Source organism: Dunckerocampus dactyliophorus, chromosome 12 (genome assembly GCF_027744805.1).
Source record: "Dunckerocampus dactyliophorus isolate RoL2022-P2 chromosome 12, RoL_Ddac_1.1, whole genome shotgun sequence".
NCBI lineage: Eukaryota > Metazoa > Chordata > Actinopteri > Syngnathiformes > Syngnathidae > Dunckerocampus > Dunckerocampus dactyliophorus.
In genome coordinates this window covers 27,972,569-27,991,962 of record NC_072830.1, presented here as the reverse complement: position 1 = coordinate 27,991,962, position 19,394 = coordinate 27,972,569, and the positions used below count along the sequence as shown (strand labels likewise).

The following is a 19,394-nucleotide window of genomic DNA, read 5'->3' as shown; positions in this document are numbered from 1 at the left end:
TAGCCCGCCTCCACGTACTGGGACAAAGAGGCTGAACGGCTTTGGGAGGGGTTCACTCTCTCCGTTCATTCCACAGACACATGCAGAGTGAATCCTTGTGTCGTCCAGCCAGTGTGGCACAGAGACAAGGAAAACAAACACGGCCACATGCACATGTCAATTTATCGAGGGCGGCAATTATCGACTTTTGGGTTTTCTTACTGATTTATCGATTATCGTGACTACTCAGAAGCACACAGAATTGTCCCGTCCTTGGGGAGAAAAGAGACCACCATTCGATAATTCGAAATTGCCAGAAATTCAGTTCTCGCTCTGGAGCTCCATGCAAGATTTCACCTCTTATGAGTAAGCACGATTCTTGAAGAAAGGTGAGAGACCACGCCAGAATTACACGGCATAAGTTCTCAAGAGAGTTGGGAGCACAGACAACCATTAGTAACACACTTAGCCGGTATGGGTGGAGATCTTTTTCAAGAAAGATTGTACATTTGCTAATGAATACCTGAATGATTCAGCCAAGGCGTGGGAGCATGTGATGTGGTCAACTGAGACCTAAACTGAGCTCCTTAGCATCTGCTTGACTGGTTGTGTTTGGAGGCAGAGAAATGGTGAATGTGACCCCAACACCACCGTCCCTGCTGTCAAAACATGGAGGTGGAAACATTCTGCTTTGGGGCCGTTTCTCTGCTACAGGAAGACTTTACCGCACCGAGGGGCTGATGAGCGGCTTCATGTACCATCAGATGGATTTACTGGCATTGAAGATGTAACACGAAAGACTAACGTACTGTTTGTCAAATCCCATCAGCTCAGAGTAATTTGTTGTGCTTGATACATTTAGTTCCTTTGGATCCAGATGATATTAAGTTTACTTGGTATGTTTTTTGGGGGGTATTACTGAAAAACAGGAAGTTGGCCCAGCAATGAGATAAATAATGTTTACTCAAGGATGCCTTATAGATGTAACCAGAGACTAAATCCCTAAGGAGGAACATTAAAATCAAATGGGATTTTTAGTTTTGGAACATAAGCAATATTTTTGGGAAAAATGTATAAAGTAAAATTTGAACTGTTGTGCAAGCCATCCCCGATATTAAAGTCAGGCGGAGCCTTCAACAGAGGCTTACTCTGCCATTAATTTAAAAAGCTGCCTACACAGCATCCTCTCAGGTATAAACAGGCTTTTGGGCATCCTACTTGGTGTTAAGTTTGTGCAACTTCAGAGTGCAGCATACTGATGGCATCACAACATCTTGTGTATCAGGCAAGGAACCTTTATTCAGTAACTGCTGATGTCTGACAATAACTTTTGTTAGTGCAAAAAAAATACTTTTGAGCATCAGACCTACAATACAATCATTGCAATATTGTCCAGAAAACTGCATTGGCTGGTTTGTTTGTGACTTATCACAACACCGAATGGACATTTCTGTTTGTAAAAAGACATGTGACACACCCATACAGCATATAAACATTCATTTTCAGTCAAAGAACCATTTCAATACAGTTTCAACAATAATTTTCAGCTATGTTATCTTCATTGTAGAGACTCAAGTAAAACAGCAAGATCATTAATGGCAGCATAATGAATGGTTAACATCGGTCTTGATTGGGGGGAGGGCCCACCGCCCTGCCCTGAACATGTGTGATAGGGTCGTGCACACGGACAGCCCGGAAGGACACTAGCTCCGTTTTTCTGATATGGACGGACTGAGAAGGACAATAAGGCAAGAAGTGGAAAGCGCTTGTCAGATCTGATGAACTTTAGAACACGTAGATCTTGTCTCGCTGTACGGTGTCGAGGTCATCGTCCATGGTCAGCAGAACCTACGTGTGAATGGGAGAGGTTACATGCAATCTGCTCTATGTCTGCACCACAAGGCCGACGCAATAATGATGGGACTTGCCAAGAAGGATCCGAACATGGCGATGGACGAGAGGAAGTGCCAAATGTCGTGGTCGTCAAAAAATGAAAGCAGGATGCAGTCTCTGTTGTGCTCACGAGACTCTGCCGGCGTTTTCTGTTTCAGGAGAAACAAACGGGATATGGAAGAACTGATTACATGTTGGGGGTGATACGGATCACCATCTGGATGCTGGAATCACCTCCGCCCAGCGCAGAGGTTACGTTTTTGCCAGCGTTTGTGTTCAAAATAACTTGAAAAGGTTCTGAATGGATTTGGATGACATTTTCAGGAATTTTTTAGAGGACCATTTTCAGCATTTGTGCATATAACTCCACAAAAAATGGTCAGAGCGCTTGGAAAAAAAATGTAGGATGATTATTTTGGTGTGAATCCCAATATGGGGGGAACTGCGGTGCTTGGCGGAGGGCTGTGCTCTCCAAGTGCTTCTCTCGTTTATGTTCGACAGTAGCAGACTCCAAAAAAAATTCGGGAAGCTGGCAACACACGAGTGAGGATACGTGTGTGCGCTTGTGTGACTGACCTGCCAGGTGCTGAGACCCTGGAAGAAGAAATAGAGTGCAAAGCCCCACACCACTGCTGTGAAGAGAATACACACCAGCGCCAGACACTGGATTCTCTCGCCACTCCTCAGCTTTAAAACACAAATGCAACGACATTTAAAAAAAAAAAAACAAAGAAAAAAAGTGCTTGTTCATCATGTGACTTCTAAAGCACCTTCATGATGATGTAGAAGGCAAAGTAGAGTAGAAGATTACAGATGGCAATAGCCAGCAGGTAGGAGGCGAAGTCATTGGGCCTCTCGATGAGGCCGTAGGCAGCACTGCAGAGAACATCAGCATCACATGCGTTCTGCCATGACTGCACTCCGCACGACACGTATACTCACAGCGACCAGTTGACAATGTTCCCCACGACCAGCAAAACCATGCGATCCTAAGCAACAAACAAGATGAATGACGAGACCAATCAAGATAATGCCAGTTAGCATGCGGGCGTGGCTTACAATGTACATGGGCCCGCTGCACTGCCTGATGCAATCCGTGTAGACGATGTAAACCATCCTGCGCAGGACGCCCGAGTCTGAAACACAGATCATTTACATGCGTTTTCATGGGCAGGGCGTGCTTGTTTCATCAGCATGCATACAAATTGTACTCTTCGACACATCTTGCAGTGGATGGCATCCTATCGGCATAGACAAGGGGTCTGGTGTGCGATCAGGAATGTTTTGAGAGCAGAAAGTGTCCTGTACTCCATGAACACAACAAATGTGTGCCATTCAGAAAAAGGATTTTTGTCCCCCTCAAGAAAGCAAATCTATAAAGTCCTTTGCTGGCCTTTTCCAAGCCATGTAAGTCCTGTGCATCTGTTGGCCACTTGGTGGCACTGTTGGCTCACTTCACCTTACCCCGCCAACAGGAAGGTGATGAAACGTTTCACTGCCTGTTTGCGTTTGCTGTTGTCCTGCACCGAACGTTGGCTGCCAGCTTACCAAGCCTCCATCTCCCCATGTAGTAAAGCTGTGTGCTGAGGAGCAGTGTGGCCAAAATGTGGATGACGGAGAAAATGATCCAAAACACGGTGTTTCCTCTCCCAAACACCTGCAATGAAAAACACACAGCTTGTCACGTAGTGGAGCGTGTCAGCAAGCATCGTGGGTATGTGCGTGGATGTGCGTGCACGTACAACTCCGAGCACAGAGAAGAAGATGACCGCCGCCAGGCAGGCGTAGGCAGTGTAAGCGCTCGCGTTGATGTCCGGGTGTCTCTTCTGATACAACTTCAACATACACAGGCCGGCGATCATATACATGAAGGACGTGTCTGAGAGGACATGGCACACCAATCACACTTGGCAAACATAAGATGGCACAACTGAAACTAGTCAATGTTTTTGAACATATCATATTGCTGCTTGCAAACACGCAAGCGCTCGAGGGCTGACCAACCTCGAATCACAACAATGCTGTGACACGAGGTCTGTCACGATAGCACATTTTGCTGGTCGATAATTGTGCTAAAATGGTCGATAATTGATATCGCCATGAATTGTCGTCATGAGGCGTGTAAGTATAGCGTGCCTGTGTGAGCCACATTAGCTTGACTCACAAGTTGCCTGTACTGTGTTTACAACGCACGCCATATAACGTATTGAATGATTGCATTTCTTTTGCAATGTAGCGAGCGACACTGAGTGTGCACCATTTTGCACTGTTTTCTTTAAGCTGTGTTTACTTTGCCCACCAAACACCAAACAACGAGCGTTGACTGCCAGGACGAAGGCTCTGCTGCCCGAGGCACCTCCACTGGTAGTTTTTTTTCCCCCAGTTGAGAAAACTGTCCGTGTCGGTCATCGGTGTTCATGCGCTCACCTTCTTTATTCTGTTTAAAGCTGAAATATTCCCACAGTGGGGCTGCTGTTTTCGCCTTAGAAACCGTTGCTTCTGTGCCTCCATTCATGTTAGCATGTGCATAGCATATGCAATTGTTGGATGAATCGATTACCGTGAAACTGATTTTGTTTTGCCTCTGACCCCAAGAAACTCTACAGTCCCCTTTGTCAATGGCTGCTTCACAAACAGCGCATGCACCCGCATTGTGTTGAGTCCTGGTCTCAATGTTTAAGCTAGCAGCACCCGAGCTGCCCCAACTGTTGTGAAATCTGATTCACGACAGAATCAGAAGTCCTCATTAGGCTCACGGGTGAGCTGGAGCCGATCCCAGCTGACTTTGTTGGGGACACACAGACAAAGAACCATTGACACAATGCAATGCACAATTTTGCGTCTCCGACTAATCGGAGGAATTTACTTTCAGCATTCTTCACGTTGACCCCTTGGAGGCTCGAGGGAATGAAACCAGTAGAAAAAAAGTTGCCACGTTGTGGTTTTGAAGATGTGAAATGTGTCCTCTTACCGAACTGGAAGTTGGTGTAGTTAGGGCAGACGTGGTAGCAGGCGCTGAGTAAGCCCTCCATCATGAGGGCGGTTCCCATGGCGTAGAAGAGACCAAAGTGCTTTGGGATGCCACATTCCTGCACAAGGAATGAAACATTAGTTACGCAAAGAATGCTAGTAGGATTAGGAATAAGTCAAGTTTGTTAACCGCGCCGTAGATCAATGCTGTTGCTTCACCAAAATGAGTTTTGGGGGTAAAATCCTAAGCCAGTGAATGTTTTTCATACTACATACAGTATGCGCTCGTAGCTCCTGGTAGGGGCTGAGCTTGTGACGTGACGTCAACTTACTGAGCAACCACAACCGTCGTTAACTTTGTAGCTTGTTGGCGTCCTTCGTCACGAGCGGACAATGGCGATTAAAGAGAGAAGGGGCGTGTTATTGGAGCTGAAACTAATCAATGTCGTTATAAAGGTGACTTTTATTGCAAATGATCCGAAATGGTTGGAGAAGGTGTGAGGTGTATATCAAGGGGAGGAGCAAGCCAGTGTAGCGTACGCTGGCGCCTCAATGCAGGAGCAGCATTCAGGCTTCACAGACTGAAGTCAGAAGTGAAAACAGCATACCTGGCGAGCAAAGGAGAAAAGATATCTCACGAGAACCGGGAAGCCAATGAACACTGTGAATCACGGCATTGCTGCTATGAGTGATAACAAACGTAATATGGAAATGGCAGCGTGCGAAGCGTCATTGGAAGCGCACATGAAGTGATTTACACACACTTTAAACCCTGCAATCCAACCTACCTCTGTGTTCCCTGCATCAGCGAATACCTGTTTTTTCATAACAGCTGCATCGTGTGATGATATCCAAGCAGAGGCTTTAGTAATTCTATTTGATTCAAGTTATCACATACAAATACGTAGATGTCTGCATTAATCACCATCAACATAAATGATGTTGGTGTCCAACGACAGTGCACCGTGGCGGCCACAGCAGGTGGCTCCCTCCGCCGTATACTCTGATTCTCCTGACGTCCGGGGCTGCCCGGGGCGTGTGTCCGACATGGGGGCGTACTATGGTGGCCATAACTAGCTTCATAACACACCTCGTATGTAGAAAAGATTTGCGCATTAAAAGTGAAAGACAGGAAGTGTTTCTTGCGTCACGCATTCATTTGGAGGAGTATCCGCCGTGCAGGACCTCCACCTCTGATTGTGCAGCAGCAGTGCAAAGCCAGTCCAAAAGCTCTGAAAGCTTCACAATGCAAACCAACAGACACTCCTCCTTCGCCTGGCAGCACCTAGCCTTGCTGGCAAAACACGAACGGGTGTCCATGGGTGTTACGTGAGGCGCAGTCGTCATCTGTGGAATGCGGTTCTTTGCAGAAATAAGATAACAACAGACAGTACCAATTGCCTGTGAGAAAACACGTCATAAAGGCCAATTCTGCAACTTTACAGAGCGAAAGATGACATCTTAAACCAAATATTCCATTATATTATGATATACTATTTACTATTATCATCATAACTGGTTTATTTGGTCTCAAAAAATGTAGACAATATAGTTTAGCATCATTTTGTGGGACAGTAAATTAAAGTTTTTTCAGTCATTTTCTCCATTGTACTTAATGTTAAAATCTCGTCTCTCGTGCACCCAATCTTGTGTATTGCCTCGTCTCGTGACACATCCTGGTCAACAGCAAGAAAAAAGCGTACATGTTGGCAGGTCTAGTGAGGACAAGCGGCACAGAAGCTGGATGGATGTTGGCAGGACTGCTAGGGCTCATGAATTGTTAAATTGTTTGTTTTATTTATGAGGAAAAAGTTAAGTAAATTCAATTTACACTCAAGCAACTCCAACAGCAGTCAGGAAGCAGACTAGCATCTCCAACAACTAGTTCATTTCTAATACTGTGTTCGAAACAAACAATGTTAACAGCGGATGCATCCACAACTTACCAGTGCATTGATATCTTGGCAGGACAGAGCTCTGTTGTGGACGATATCTCTCTTGAGGACGATGAGGAGGAAGAGGAGTCCCAGCATCACGTAGCCCAGGTTGCTTAGGATGTTGTTGAATGCGCTGCGTGACGTCGTAGTAGCAGAGTTGACTTTAACAAGCTATGCCATCTCTTATCAAGGCCTTCAATGTGCTGGCATACGTTTAAAATGGCACAAACCTCAGCGCTCCCAGAGGATGAGCACACATGAAGTTGTAGTAGCAGATATCCTGGTTACCGGTAACGTTAACAACCTGATAAAGACAGTAGCGTTATTAGATGTGTATTGACTTCTGACGGTTTATTTCCTAGCAGTGTACCGTTTGGTAGGTTATGACCAGCTGGATTACAGGCAGGGCATAGAAAACAGCAATGGTGGCGATGTTCCTAAAGGGAGCACAGCGGTGAGATGTTTTACTTTTCTCTGCTGATTAAAAGCATGTGGCACTTTTAAAAACTCCAACTGAAAAACGCAGATATACTCCAAGAGAAATGAGAATGTGTGGTAAGCTCTCACCAGAAGTAGATTTGATATTTCTTGCTGAGGACCCTCTTGTCTTTGCGGGACAGGTCTGACACACAAAGGTACTTCTGTCATTGGCAGAGGACACAATTGTTAGTGGTGGTCCGATGAGAACAACAGTCATTTTCAGTATTTTCCTGTAACATGATGATGGATTTTCAAGTCATCAACCTTTAGAGTACAATCTGAATGTCGCTGAACAAACCTCCCGATGAGAACAGTTTTATTTTATTTTTCAAAAATAAAAAACTTAAAATGCACTGTTCCACATTATTATGCACAACAGAGTTTCAAAGCATTTCACTGGTTAAGAACCGAAAAGGGTAATTTGTTGAATGTGCAGCATAAGGAGGTCATATTAACTGAAAGCAAAATCGATTCCAATTAAATCAAGTTACGTGTCAACATGAGGTCCCTTCTTTGATGTAACCTTCACAACTCTTACATTGAACTTGTGAGTTCTTGGAGGGTTTCTGCTTCAATCTTTGCAAGATGTCAGAATAGTGTGATCTGCCTCCAACCCTCATAGATTATTGACGACGCTCCACAGGTTCTCAGTTGGGTTGAGGTCAGTGGAAAAAAGGGGGCCAAACCATGAGTTTCTCTCCTTTTATGCCAATGACAAAGAGGTAGGCATTCTTTGCATCATGAGATGGTTATGGTTTAATTTATTTCGAACACGCATACAGTACACATTGAATGCTTCATGTTTACTGTATGCATGGTGCATTGTCATGCCTGAAGGTCACTTTACTACAGAAGGTACGGTTCTTCATATTGTACCATGGAAGAAAGTTGTCAGGCAGAAACTCAACATCCTTTGCCGAGGGCATCTTCACACCTTCAATGACCGTAACGGGCCTAACAGCTCTCTCCCAATGATTCCAATGCAAAACTTGACTCAGCCACCTCCTTGCTGACATCACAGTCTTGTTGAAAAATTCATGTTATGTTTATGATACTAAAATCCTTTTTGCATAAAAAGTTGTAACACAGTGTACTTTTATTACTCATGGAGTGGTGTGAAATGTTAAAAAAGTCTTGATCAAGTGATGTTACCCAGAGAACAATCGTCAGCAACAGTAGATATGAGAAAAACGGACCCATTTACTTCTCAGTGCATGTGGGGTATACGGTAGTTTCATCAACAACGCAGTGGCGGCTAGGAATTATGTAGCGAGGCTCAAGGTGTTCAGTGAAGCGCATAAATCCGAGATTACTCACCACCGATGGGGGCTGGCTCCTTTCTGTTAAAGCTAATGACTTTTTTCTTCCTGTGGGAGTTTCTCACACTCTGCAAATATTTCGGACACCACTGGATGTTTGAGGAAGACGTTTTTTGTTATGTTGCTCAAATGCGCGATGAGGTTGGTCGTTCTGTGCCACCACGGGAAACTTGTGCATGACGTGTTGCGCTCAAATGCAACGTCTTTTTCCACACCTTCTTTGTTGTTTGTATTTTTACTTCTGGGGTGACTATTGTCTCATCATGGGGTGACTTGTCTCGTCATTGTAACATAATGTAACATTACTGGCACCTAGTGACCAGTGCAGAATACTACAGATCACAACATGTCTTTCAGTGTGTTTTCTCAATGTCTTATATTTGTATATATTTTACTTCATTTTGTTATTTTTAAGCTTGAAAATGCTTAATTTAGGCCAAAAATACATCAATTTTGCTTTTCCTTTGCTTGCTGATTTATTCATTTATATTAGGGCTGTCAAATGATTAAAGCCTTTCTCAAATTAATCAGTTTTCAAATTAATTAATCTCCATTTGTAATTATGTGTGAAATATGCCCATTTTGACTGTATTTTATGACCAGAAAGATAACGTAATTTCCAGTGTATGAGGCGTACCGGTGTCCAAGCCGCATCCACTATATTTAGAGAGAAAAACAGATTTGTAGACATATAAGCCACACCGGACTATAAGCCTCGTCATAAAAAGACATACCCTGGCGCACACGAGTCAGTTCATTAAGATTACTATTATAAAGAAAAGATCCTCTTAATTACCATGCAAAATTTCCTTTCCAAATTGCGCAACCCAAATTGACGAGGTGTACCTTTGTGCGGACGATGTTTTTGTCTGAGTTGATGTCATCCAGTGTGTCATAATCATCCTCCTCGATGGAGCTCAAAGACTCTTGTCTGCTTCTTCCAACATTCTCCAAAGACCGCTCTGATGGAGAAGAAAAAGGCTTTTAGTTTACCACCGAGGTTGATCTCCCGTTACACCTGGGATTACAAATACTCAGAATTATTCAAATCCCCTTTTAATTTACATGTAGAGTTTATAAACTTACAGTGGTATTCAGTAAACCCACAAAACCATTATTTGTTTCCCAATTGAAATTACCTTGGCGGTGGAATCATTTTAAAATGCAACACATTCTGAAACTATCCTCTACAACAGGGGTGGGGTGTCCAAAGTGCATTTGGAGACTGCAGCTGTTTTTTTTTTGTGGCCCACAGCACATTTGAAAAATATATAACAAGAAAAAAACAGCAAAAATGGAAAAAACTGCCGTAATTTTACGAGAATAAAGCTTCAATATTAGGAGAATAAAGTCATACTATTACTAGGGAAGACATGTCGTCTTTAGAAGCATAAAGTTGGACTATTTATGTTATTTTCTCAAGTTGTAGCATTATGACAAAAAAAACAAAGCATGAAGTATCACATTTTTGAAAAGTAGGTTGGAGAAAAGTCATGATATTAGGAGAATAAAGTCATAATATTACCAGACAGAAGTTGTCATCTTATTAGAATAAATTCTAATAAATAAAAGAAAAGCTGATAAATAAAATCTAATTATTTTATTGTAGTAAAATTGTAATAAAACTTTTAACATAATTTACTATAATTTTTAGAAGTATAAAGTTATACTAAAGTTATATAAAGAAATATTCAAGAAAAAAGATGTTAATTTTTTGAAGTTGTAGTATTGTGAGAGCCAAAACAAAAGGATGAAGTAGAAAATTTAGGACTTTACAATACCTTTACTATAATTTTTAGAGCACAAGTTGAACTATTCAAGAAAAAAGATGTTATTTTCTAAAGTCGTAGTATTATGAGAGACCAAACAAAACAAAGAATGAAGTAGCAAATTTTGGAACATTAAGCTGGAAAAAGGTTATAATATGAGAATAAAGTCATTACATTACAAACAAGAAAAACAAAACGTAAATGTTGAAAAATCTGAAGAAAATGGGAAAAACAAGCAAGAAAGTGTAATTTAAGGAGAAAAGTTCATGCTAATAAATAATAAGCTTTTTCACCTATATCACAAAGCTGAGATGCATACTTTTTTTTGCTTTAAATATATATAATTTCTTTGCATGTCTACATGGGTTGGTTTACAAAATGTTAAATGTCACAGTGGCCCTTGTGTCCTTTAATTTCAGTATGCGGCCCTCTGGAAAAAGTTTGGACACCCCTGCTCTCGAAATAAAAGCTGATTGCTGCCACTTTGAATCTCGCTTTCCCATGTCATCAGAACAAGTGATTTCCCGGATCAATTGGAACACCACCCCCACTTTCGAAACCGCGTCATGTAAATGACATTCAGGTTTGATTGTCACTGTGCTGATTGGATTTGGTGTAAAGCTCATAACTGATTGGGCCAATTATGTGGCAATGCGTCACCAAAGCGGATGGCTACGTGATGCATCTGATTGAGGATTGGTCGACGTTTGAAAGGCTCCCTTCCTGATGAACAAAGACACACAGGAATGCAGTGAGGGACCAGAACATCAAGGAGTCGTTATGGTCCGGACGGTGGAACAATGTGGGAAATGCTTCAGCAGATAGAGATGGAGGTTAGGCAAAAATTTTAAAAAATACCCATGTATCCGTAGTTGTCGGCGGACGTGGCGCTGTCAACCGAGGGCGCGCGCTCAGTGACCGCTTCTGAACTCGCTGTGCTGTCAGCTGGAGAGAAAGATAGTGACTCAATTCAAGCAGCTCAACCAGAAAAAAAAAACAATATGAAGTAAAACTCACCAAGAGAGCCATATTCATTCGGGGAAGCTGGAGTTTTGCCTGCAGATGTGGACACACAATGCAAATGGTGAAATTACCAAAACATATCTAAGCACATACAGCAGGCTGACTAAAGCACCACTCCAGCAGAACATGCACACATTCAATTAGAAGTGGATGTTACATGGTGACGTTCAAAAAAATGTGTTAATTCCTCAATCAAAATGTAATCTTTATCAGGCAATTACACGAAAGAGAGATTACATTACAATTAATTACCGTATTCTCCAGACTATAAGTCACACTTTTTTCTTTTCTTCCATAGTTTGGCTGGTCCTACAACTTATAGTCAGGTATGCTGCTCTAGGCTGCTTCTGCCAATAAGTGACTGAGATAGGGAGCTTGGTGAATTTGCTTAATGGTACCTCGGTTGTTACGTTAATTTAGTCTATTCAGCCTCCCAGGTATGTTCTTCATGCCAATGTGTAACTGAATAACTGTTAATGTGTCACGTTAACATACCAGACACCTATTCTGCCTGTTCTTCTGTGTGCTACTGTGTAATTGAACAACAGATTAAACACCTGTTCTTCGTCTTCAATTTTGTGAAATAAATGCGACTTATAGTCCAGTACTTAACTTTTACTTGACTGATGAAACTTATACTACGGAGCGACACTGTAGAGTCTACAAAATGCGGTACGCATCAGATTTTTAGTGTGTGCTTATTATAAACATGTCTGTCTATCATTGCTGTTAATATTGCTAACTAGGTAGTGAAACAGATCAAATAACATGCAGATGTGTATTTTGTTTCCTCATAGCTGTAGGCATGAACATGCTTAGTAGTCCTCAAATCATATGAGCAAGACATTCACTGCTATTGTATGCACAGCATCTACGAACAAGCAAAAGACAGGAGTAACTGTGTTGTTATACCATCGCCATTTTTTCCAAGCAGAGAGGCTAAACCATGTGAGCAGGTAGGAGAGAGAATAAGAGAGATCATATCGTTATTCCAAAAAAATATAGAAACGCAGATAGTATTACGTAAAAAAGTGTTTCAGACTACAAAGCAATAATCACAAACTAGCAGTGACGTGCTGACAGAAGCAATATCCTGATGTGACCTTTGTCTTTGGCTACTTAGATCAGACATGACAAAGGGTAGTCATTCCACCTATTTTGTATGAGCAGAGACAGCGATTTGTTTGCCTAATTTAAAGCACCGATACTATGTAACTAATGAGCCTCTGTCGGCTGGTCCTTGGTTTACCTGTCTCAGCAGGTGACGTGTCAGCAATATTCTGAAAGAGCTCTCTCGTCTTGGCTCTGCATGAACAAAGGACAAGATATGCAAATAAGGTCCATTAGTATTCAGTCTAGTGTTGTTACTGTGAAGTCGTGTCCCTCTGTAACCCTTAGCGATGGAGCTAAACGGCGAGACAAGCCAGACAAAAGCAACATAGTCCTTTACCTTTAAAAGGCTGGCTGTAATTAAGTTCTTTTTATTCCAGAGATGATGTCATAACCTTACCGTTTATTATGCAGACAGGCCACCAGCAGAGTGAGCAGGTAGAAGGAGAGGAAAATACCCAGACAGAACAACATGCCCATCACATACACCTCCGCTGCGGAGAGAGTAATACAGCACATCCCATTTAATTCTACAATTAGGGAAACAACATATCTGTGGACACAAAGCATAGTCAAGACATCCATATAATGTCGCATTTGCATCAAAGTTGCTTACACTTAATAGCAGGGGAGACCACAACATCAAGGATTTTGCTACGGTTGCCAGCATCAATCAGCTCATCTGGGCGCAGCGGGTAAAAGCGCAGCGGACCCCCACAGGCCTCATCCTCTGTTTTTACCACGACCACCACGTAGAAACTGTTGCTGGGGAAATCTTTTCTCTGATAAGAAAAAAATAATACATTCCCATGTAAGCCCTAAGCTCTGTTGAAAAGGTTTTGAATACGTTTTACATTCGGGAAACAACTACCTGTACTGTGATGGCACCTTTTTTGGTCATAGTCTGATACATCCCAATGAAGGCCACATTATTATCTAGGTCATAGACGGGGCACTGAAAACAGAATAGACATGCACCAAAAGGTTTATCAGAGTACAACTGGGGGGGTTAAGAAAGTGTGAATCACAGACATTGCAGTTTGATTGTTTTATTACTGGTAATAAAAACATTCTGTATCTCATACAATACTGACAGAAACGTCTACTGGTTTGTTCTCTTTCAAGCATGTCTTTCACTTTTAAAAGTTCAACCAAAGTATGAGGTGCTGTGTGTGATCGTGTTTTTTTGTTGTTGTTTTATGCTTACAACAAGAACCAGAACAACAAAAACATATTGCATATAACATTCAGGGTGTAGGGAAGTTCTCAGATGAGGTTCCCCCAGACAAATTATTCAATAAACTTTATGGTCGCCCTCATGTGCATGTCTAAACCACATCATAGAAGGCTACCTAAGAACAGAACAAGAGACAGCATAACTGTACCTGGATGTCCTGGATGGACATGACAGAGCAGGGAAAGTTCATGTCTGAGCTGACCTTCACAATCACGGTGTCCACCCCTTCAGGAAATACATACTTGAAGTACTGAAAGAGGAGGTAAGCATTCAGGAAAGGGACTTAGGTCCACGCGATCGACCTCAGTGTCTCTAGGTCATTGCTTCTCAAATAGTGTGGGTTGGCAGGCGGGTCAATGCTGGTGCCAGCCACTCTTACAGTGGTTTGTAACAGGTAAATATTACCCGCTCGTGATGCGTCCAGGAACATCAATGCGTTGGTGCATGTGTCGAGCTCAAAGAGCGAAACCCCGTGTCGGTGCGCTTATCGCTTTATGGGGAAAAAAAAGTCACGTGACCGATACGGTTGCTGTTTCGCCTGTCTGTGAGGCACCAAACTGTGTTTCTCAGGAAGCGAGTGTGACTTCTGTCATCAGGGTGTCTCAGCAATAAGAACAAATCTTTTGAAGCAAAATTCCTCCACTGATTCCAGTGTGACATGGAAACTTAAAAGTAAAAGATTTTCGCCGTGTGGGACCATTTAGTGATGTTAAATAGGGAAATAAGCTATTTGCTTTTATTTCCTTTAATTCCTTATTTCATCCCGTTCCTCTGAAACAGTTCATCTCCTCTTGAGTTGACAGAATTCATCTGCATTTCAGTGACTCTGAGTTGAAAATATTTGTTTTATTTTCTGTAGGTTAAACGTCGTATTTGTTTTACAGAATTGTCTTATTAAAGAAAAGCACATTTATACAGTATGTACACATAGATATAGTATATAAAAGTTTTACTACTTCCTCAGAAGTAGTTGATATTGACTTAACACCTGAATTCAATTTACAGTATTGATTTGCTTCTGGTTTTACTTGAATTGAATGCTAAGACACTGAAAACAATTTTTTTCTTGAATAAAAACTTTCCTGCCTTAAAGACGACAGGCGACATCACACTTTCATTTCGATTTCCACATTATGACACGCATTGTCTTTATTTATTGACTAGATTGTTGAAAGATATCAAAGCTATTTTGAACTTGGATTAACTTATAAAATAATACAATAATTTCAATATTATTGTGTAAAGTCACTGAATTTGAGTCTCTTGACTATATTGTCCTCCCCATCTCCCATTACTTTTTTCTTTTTTTTTTTTAATAAAGACAATCTGTATGGTTGGGATCGACATGCACCCTCCGCCGTGCAAGAGAGCAGCATGTACCACTACACCATTACAGACTGTCGACAGAATTGATGTGTCACGGCAGCGATGCGCACCCTGTAACAACCAGCAGGTGTCAGTATTGAGCAACACAGCGACACAGTATCATGCAGTTTGGGTAATGTGCCGCAACGCTTCACGAGATTTCATCTAACCATCACTATAACAGGTTCTCTATACTATTTCTAATCGGGAGGGGGATAACATGACAGAAATTAACTGGGAACCACTGATCTAGGTAATGTGATCATGAAATACAACAAACTCAATACCAGCAACAAAAAAAATCCAATATTGAGGTGCATTACATGTGAATTGTGTTGAATCATCAAGATGTATTTGTGAACACTGCAACAAAACGCCAACTGAAACATTTACGTGCGAGTCCCACGTTTACACACGAGACTTCCTGCTATTGTGTAAAATCAAATGTTCCCACATCCTATTGCTGCATCTGCACTTTCTTTCCCAGTTCCCTTTTCCTCTAATGTCAACCCCCCTCGAGTGCGAGTGTCATGTGTACCTGGGGTTGGGATGGGGACGCAGTGAAACTGAATGTCTTTTCTGTCCTGTAATCAATGTAAAAACAACAAGTCAGGCAGACAAATCAATTAACGGGAATTCAGTTTCAATCAAGCAGTACAGTTTGGTCGATGGTACGATTTGGAATGGAAAACCCTGATCTGGAATGGCTACAGCTGCGTCATCGACGTGACTATTGTAACATCATATAGAAAGACAGCGAGTCAAGTTTAAATTGGCAAGGAATTCAACAAAAAAGATATATTCAATACAAGGTCAATTGAATAACACCAAATTGACATTTCTGTCTGCACAATAATCATTTTAATAATTTGTCATTTCATATTAGGTGTCACTCACTGTAAAGTGAAGCTTTCAACCCGGCTGACCCTAAGTTGGTAATTTGTACCCTGGTTGGAAAGTGTAGACACATCCACAAAGAAGTACTGCGTCTCTGATGCAGCCTTTGTTGGAGGCTGGCACAACGTCCGGCCTAAATGATTGTACGGATATTTCCTCTGGTACCTGGAGAGAGTCCAAAGAGATTAAGGGATATCACAACTACAACACTAAATGTTGCAGGTTTGCACTCAACTGTAATCACAATGTATATGTATTTGTATTGTGCATTAAAACCAAATATACTGCTGGGTGTCGCAGGTGATTTTCCAGGAGAAAGGCAGAGGCAAACTTCACAACTAAATTAACATATGGGTTTGAGCAACCCCGGAAAGTGTATTATTATTTTTTTCTATTTGTGGCAGGCCGCCACCAATCAATGAATGTATGCGAGGAACGGTAAAAACTGGAAAAGTGTGTCATACAAAATGAGAGATACCACACGAATCAGTAGCGTCACTATTTTAACGACACATCATTTGGCAGTAATCTACGATCTCAGCGTGTGAAAGTCAAAAGTCCATTGTGGTGGTGCACAACTCACAAGGGTGTGGGAGACGATGATCACGTCACTGATGGGACAGTTGGCCAGAAGACTGGACTTCTAACCTATTATGAAAGCCCGTCTGATTTGGCAGGGTACAAAAGCAATCTATCCCATAACCACTGATGCACAGCCCATGTCACACAAGGAATAGAATACTGTATTAATAACATTGTGCACCACAACAGTTTCACGTTTCATTGACCCTTTATAAGGCACGCTATGAAGTGTTCATAGAGAAAATGATGAATCTGATCACTACTTTGATTTTCACCGAGGACACATGACCCAGAAAGCATTATATTCCAGATCTTGTGCTACAAAGATGGTCTTTCAGTAATTATGCTAAAAACTGGTACACTCAAGAGGTGTTGCAGGTACATGTATTCTGTAAAGCAGTGATTCCCAACCACTGTGCCTCAAAGAGCACCATCACTCACAGGCCTCTAAGGATGAGAGGGACTTGAAACGAGAGCACTGCTTGCTTCTGTCGCACCACAAACAGAATAGGACTCTTCAGGTTCTGTGACAACACATCCACAGATACACGGACTCCCTCCGTCTGAAGACCAAACACACAACAGCAATGGTATGACACACACTGTACTTGTGACACACATCTGGCTTACATTGGCCTACCTTGTTCCAGGAGACAGTGTGATTGAAAGCATAGATGGTCTGGTTTTCGCTGGTAACCGTGTCGTTGTAGGTCACGTCAAACTCGCCATCTCTCTGGATGATGAGATGTTTGCTCTCTTCAAGGGCCCCGCCGCCACAAGTCAACTGGGTCACGCATGACAACCACAGCAGGACCAGGAATGGCAGCCACCAGCAGTCAGCAGTTCCAGAAATTGTTTTATAGCGAGATTTCCAGTGACTTCTGAACAGCATTTTGTCTCACGACGCCCTCCTTGAGGTCCCTTCAGTTATCAAAACTGTCAAACCTCCATTGAAATGACTCCGAAGTATCAGTAAACAGGTCGGCAAGTCAAACTGTGTCAGGTCCAGTCATGACCCAAAATAACAACTGCTAGCATATGAGCACCTACTGTAGCTTTACAATTGTTCCTCGTCCCGAACACAATCGAGACACACGCTCCAGGTTGTCCACCTCAAAGTCACAAGTTCCAAGACAACAGAAGGAAAACCGCCTTCCTTTTTCTGTGAAACAAAGCCAATCTGGAGGAGTCCATTGCTGTTGTTGTGCTAGCTGCTAGCTGGCTACTAACATGAGCTAGTCAACAGCTTCATGTTTTGATGTGGAAGTTTGAGTCCGACGACACTGACCGAGAAAAAGCAGCGCAGCTCGGAGCTTTCAAGTCGGTGTGATGCATCCAGGTGTCACAATATGGACTGGCTTGTGGCGTCGCCGTTGGTTTGTGTGATTGTTGAAATAGTGGGTGAGCTTGAAGCAATTCTCTGCTTTGCATATGAGAAAAATACATGTATCAACAGCACCCTCTGCAGGACACGGTCTTTCCTGTTCTTACCGGTTTCCTGATCGATCCAAATGTCGGTAGTCACGATACTAGTATGAAATCGATACTTGTGTGACATTATTCCTATTTTTCAGTTCTCTTTTGTTTTTTTTGTATATGTGTGTTTTTTATTATTGTTCATATTGACATTGTTACATTTATTATGTTCTGATTGCATAAGTACTAATACCAAATGTACATATTGAGGCTGTTTATGTTCATGTTTTATTGAATCGTATTTTATATGCATATTATATATTTATTAATAAATATATTTTTTTGCATTAAAAAAATTATTTTATTCTGATTGTAATCACGATCAACAAATTAAAGTAAAAAATGACAAACATTCACCAATCTTGAACATTTTCAAGTAAAAAGTGTCAGTATCAGTATCGGTAATACTGGCCCTATATTTGCTTGGTATCACCACCCCTATAGCTAAGTATTGTCCACTCCTATTGTTCATCGTTAAAAACATATCATAAATAACAAATCATCCATCCATCTGTTTGCTATACCACTTATCCTCCTTAGGATCACAGGTGAGCTGGAGCCACTTTGAACTGGTCGCCAGCCAATCGCAGGGCACATTTTGACAAACAACCACACTATACTACCCCTCATCGGGGCTCCCGGGAAGCGGCCATAAATGGCAGAAAATTACCTTTTTGGAGGGATCGATTCTTGGCATATTTATTTATTTATTTTAGATTGAGTTATTTGTTTGATTTGTTTGCTATTTATTTGTTTTTCATCTGTTGTTAGGAACAACAGAATTATTCTTTACTCTTATTCCTAAGGTGCAATAACTTATTTTACCACTAAATGGTGCTGTCTACAACATTGTGGAATTGTTCAATACGTAGAATGGAATTAAATTGAATCAAATGGAACCTGGCCTTTTATTTCATACCCTCTTGTTCTTTGATTATTATGAACATTTTACAGCAAATCTGTGCAAGGAATAGTTAAAATTTTTTGAAAATAGATCATTGACCTAAAGGATATTTTTAAATCACATGGCAATAGCATGATAGTGCTAATGTTGCAATCCCATGACATAACATAGCCAGCCTTAGACTTGAAGTACAGCCTTATTAAAATGTACAAGGTCAGTAATATGTGGTTTAACGCTATAATCGGGTGAATTTGAGGCATGTGCAGTACTCGTCCCCTCACATCGGTCTGCAATGGATCACGGAATGATGGGAGCCAGAGCTATAATGCGCACTTCTTGTGTCGCCTTGGCGACCACAACACGTTCTTGTAGATGAGGTCATGTGTTACGCTCATCGTTTCCATGGTAACAACCTAGAGAGGGCGCTGCGAAGTAGCGCTGCACGTAAAATGA

The 19,394-nt window shown here is 41.8% G+C and overlaps 1 protein-coding gene across 3 annotated transcripts; it reads right to left on the bottom strand.

The window, feature by feature from the left end:
- Nucleotides 1–1,239: 1,239 nt before the first annotated feature.
- Nucleotides 1,240–18,023, bottom strand: sidt2 (SID1 transmembrane family, member 2). 3 transcript variants are annotated; one of them, XM_054793351.1, is made up of 26 exons: nt 17,202–18,023; nt 17,003–17,124; nt 15,980–16,144; nt 15,621–15,666; nt 13,866–13,967; nt 13,352–13,435; nt 13,097–13,262; nt 12,881–12,974; nt 12,620–12,675; nt 12,283–12,309; nt 11,365–11,403; nt 11,206–11,292; nt 9,425–9,540; nt 7,347–7,420; nt 7,150–7,216; nt 7,010–7,083; nt 6,789–6,912; nt 4,844–4,961; nt 3,615–3,751; nt 3,421–3,529; nt 2,932–3,008; nt 2,815–2,861; nt 2,643–2,748; nt 2,449–2,559; nt 1,912–2,021; nt 1,240–1,831 (listed from the first exon to the last, which is right to left on the bottom strand). In XM_054793351.1, exons 1-26 carry the CDS (start codon nt 17,451–17,453, stop codon nt 1,828–1,830), a joined length of 2,514 nt encoding a protein of 837 aa, XP_054649326.1. In that variant the 5' UTR covers nt 17,454–18,023; the 3' UTR covers nt 1,240–1,827. The 3 variants fall into 3 exon arrangements, with proteins under 3 accessions (XP_054649326.1, XP_054649324.1, XP_054649325.1); XM_054793349.1 differs by having other exon boundaries at nt 1,241–1,827; nt 1,908–2,021; XM_054793350.1 differs by lacking the exon at nt 12,283–12,309 and having other exon boundaries at nt 1,241–1,827; nt 1,908–2,021.
- Nucleotides 18,024–19,394: the final 1,371 nt, after the last annotated feature.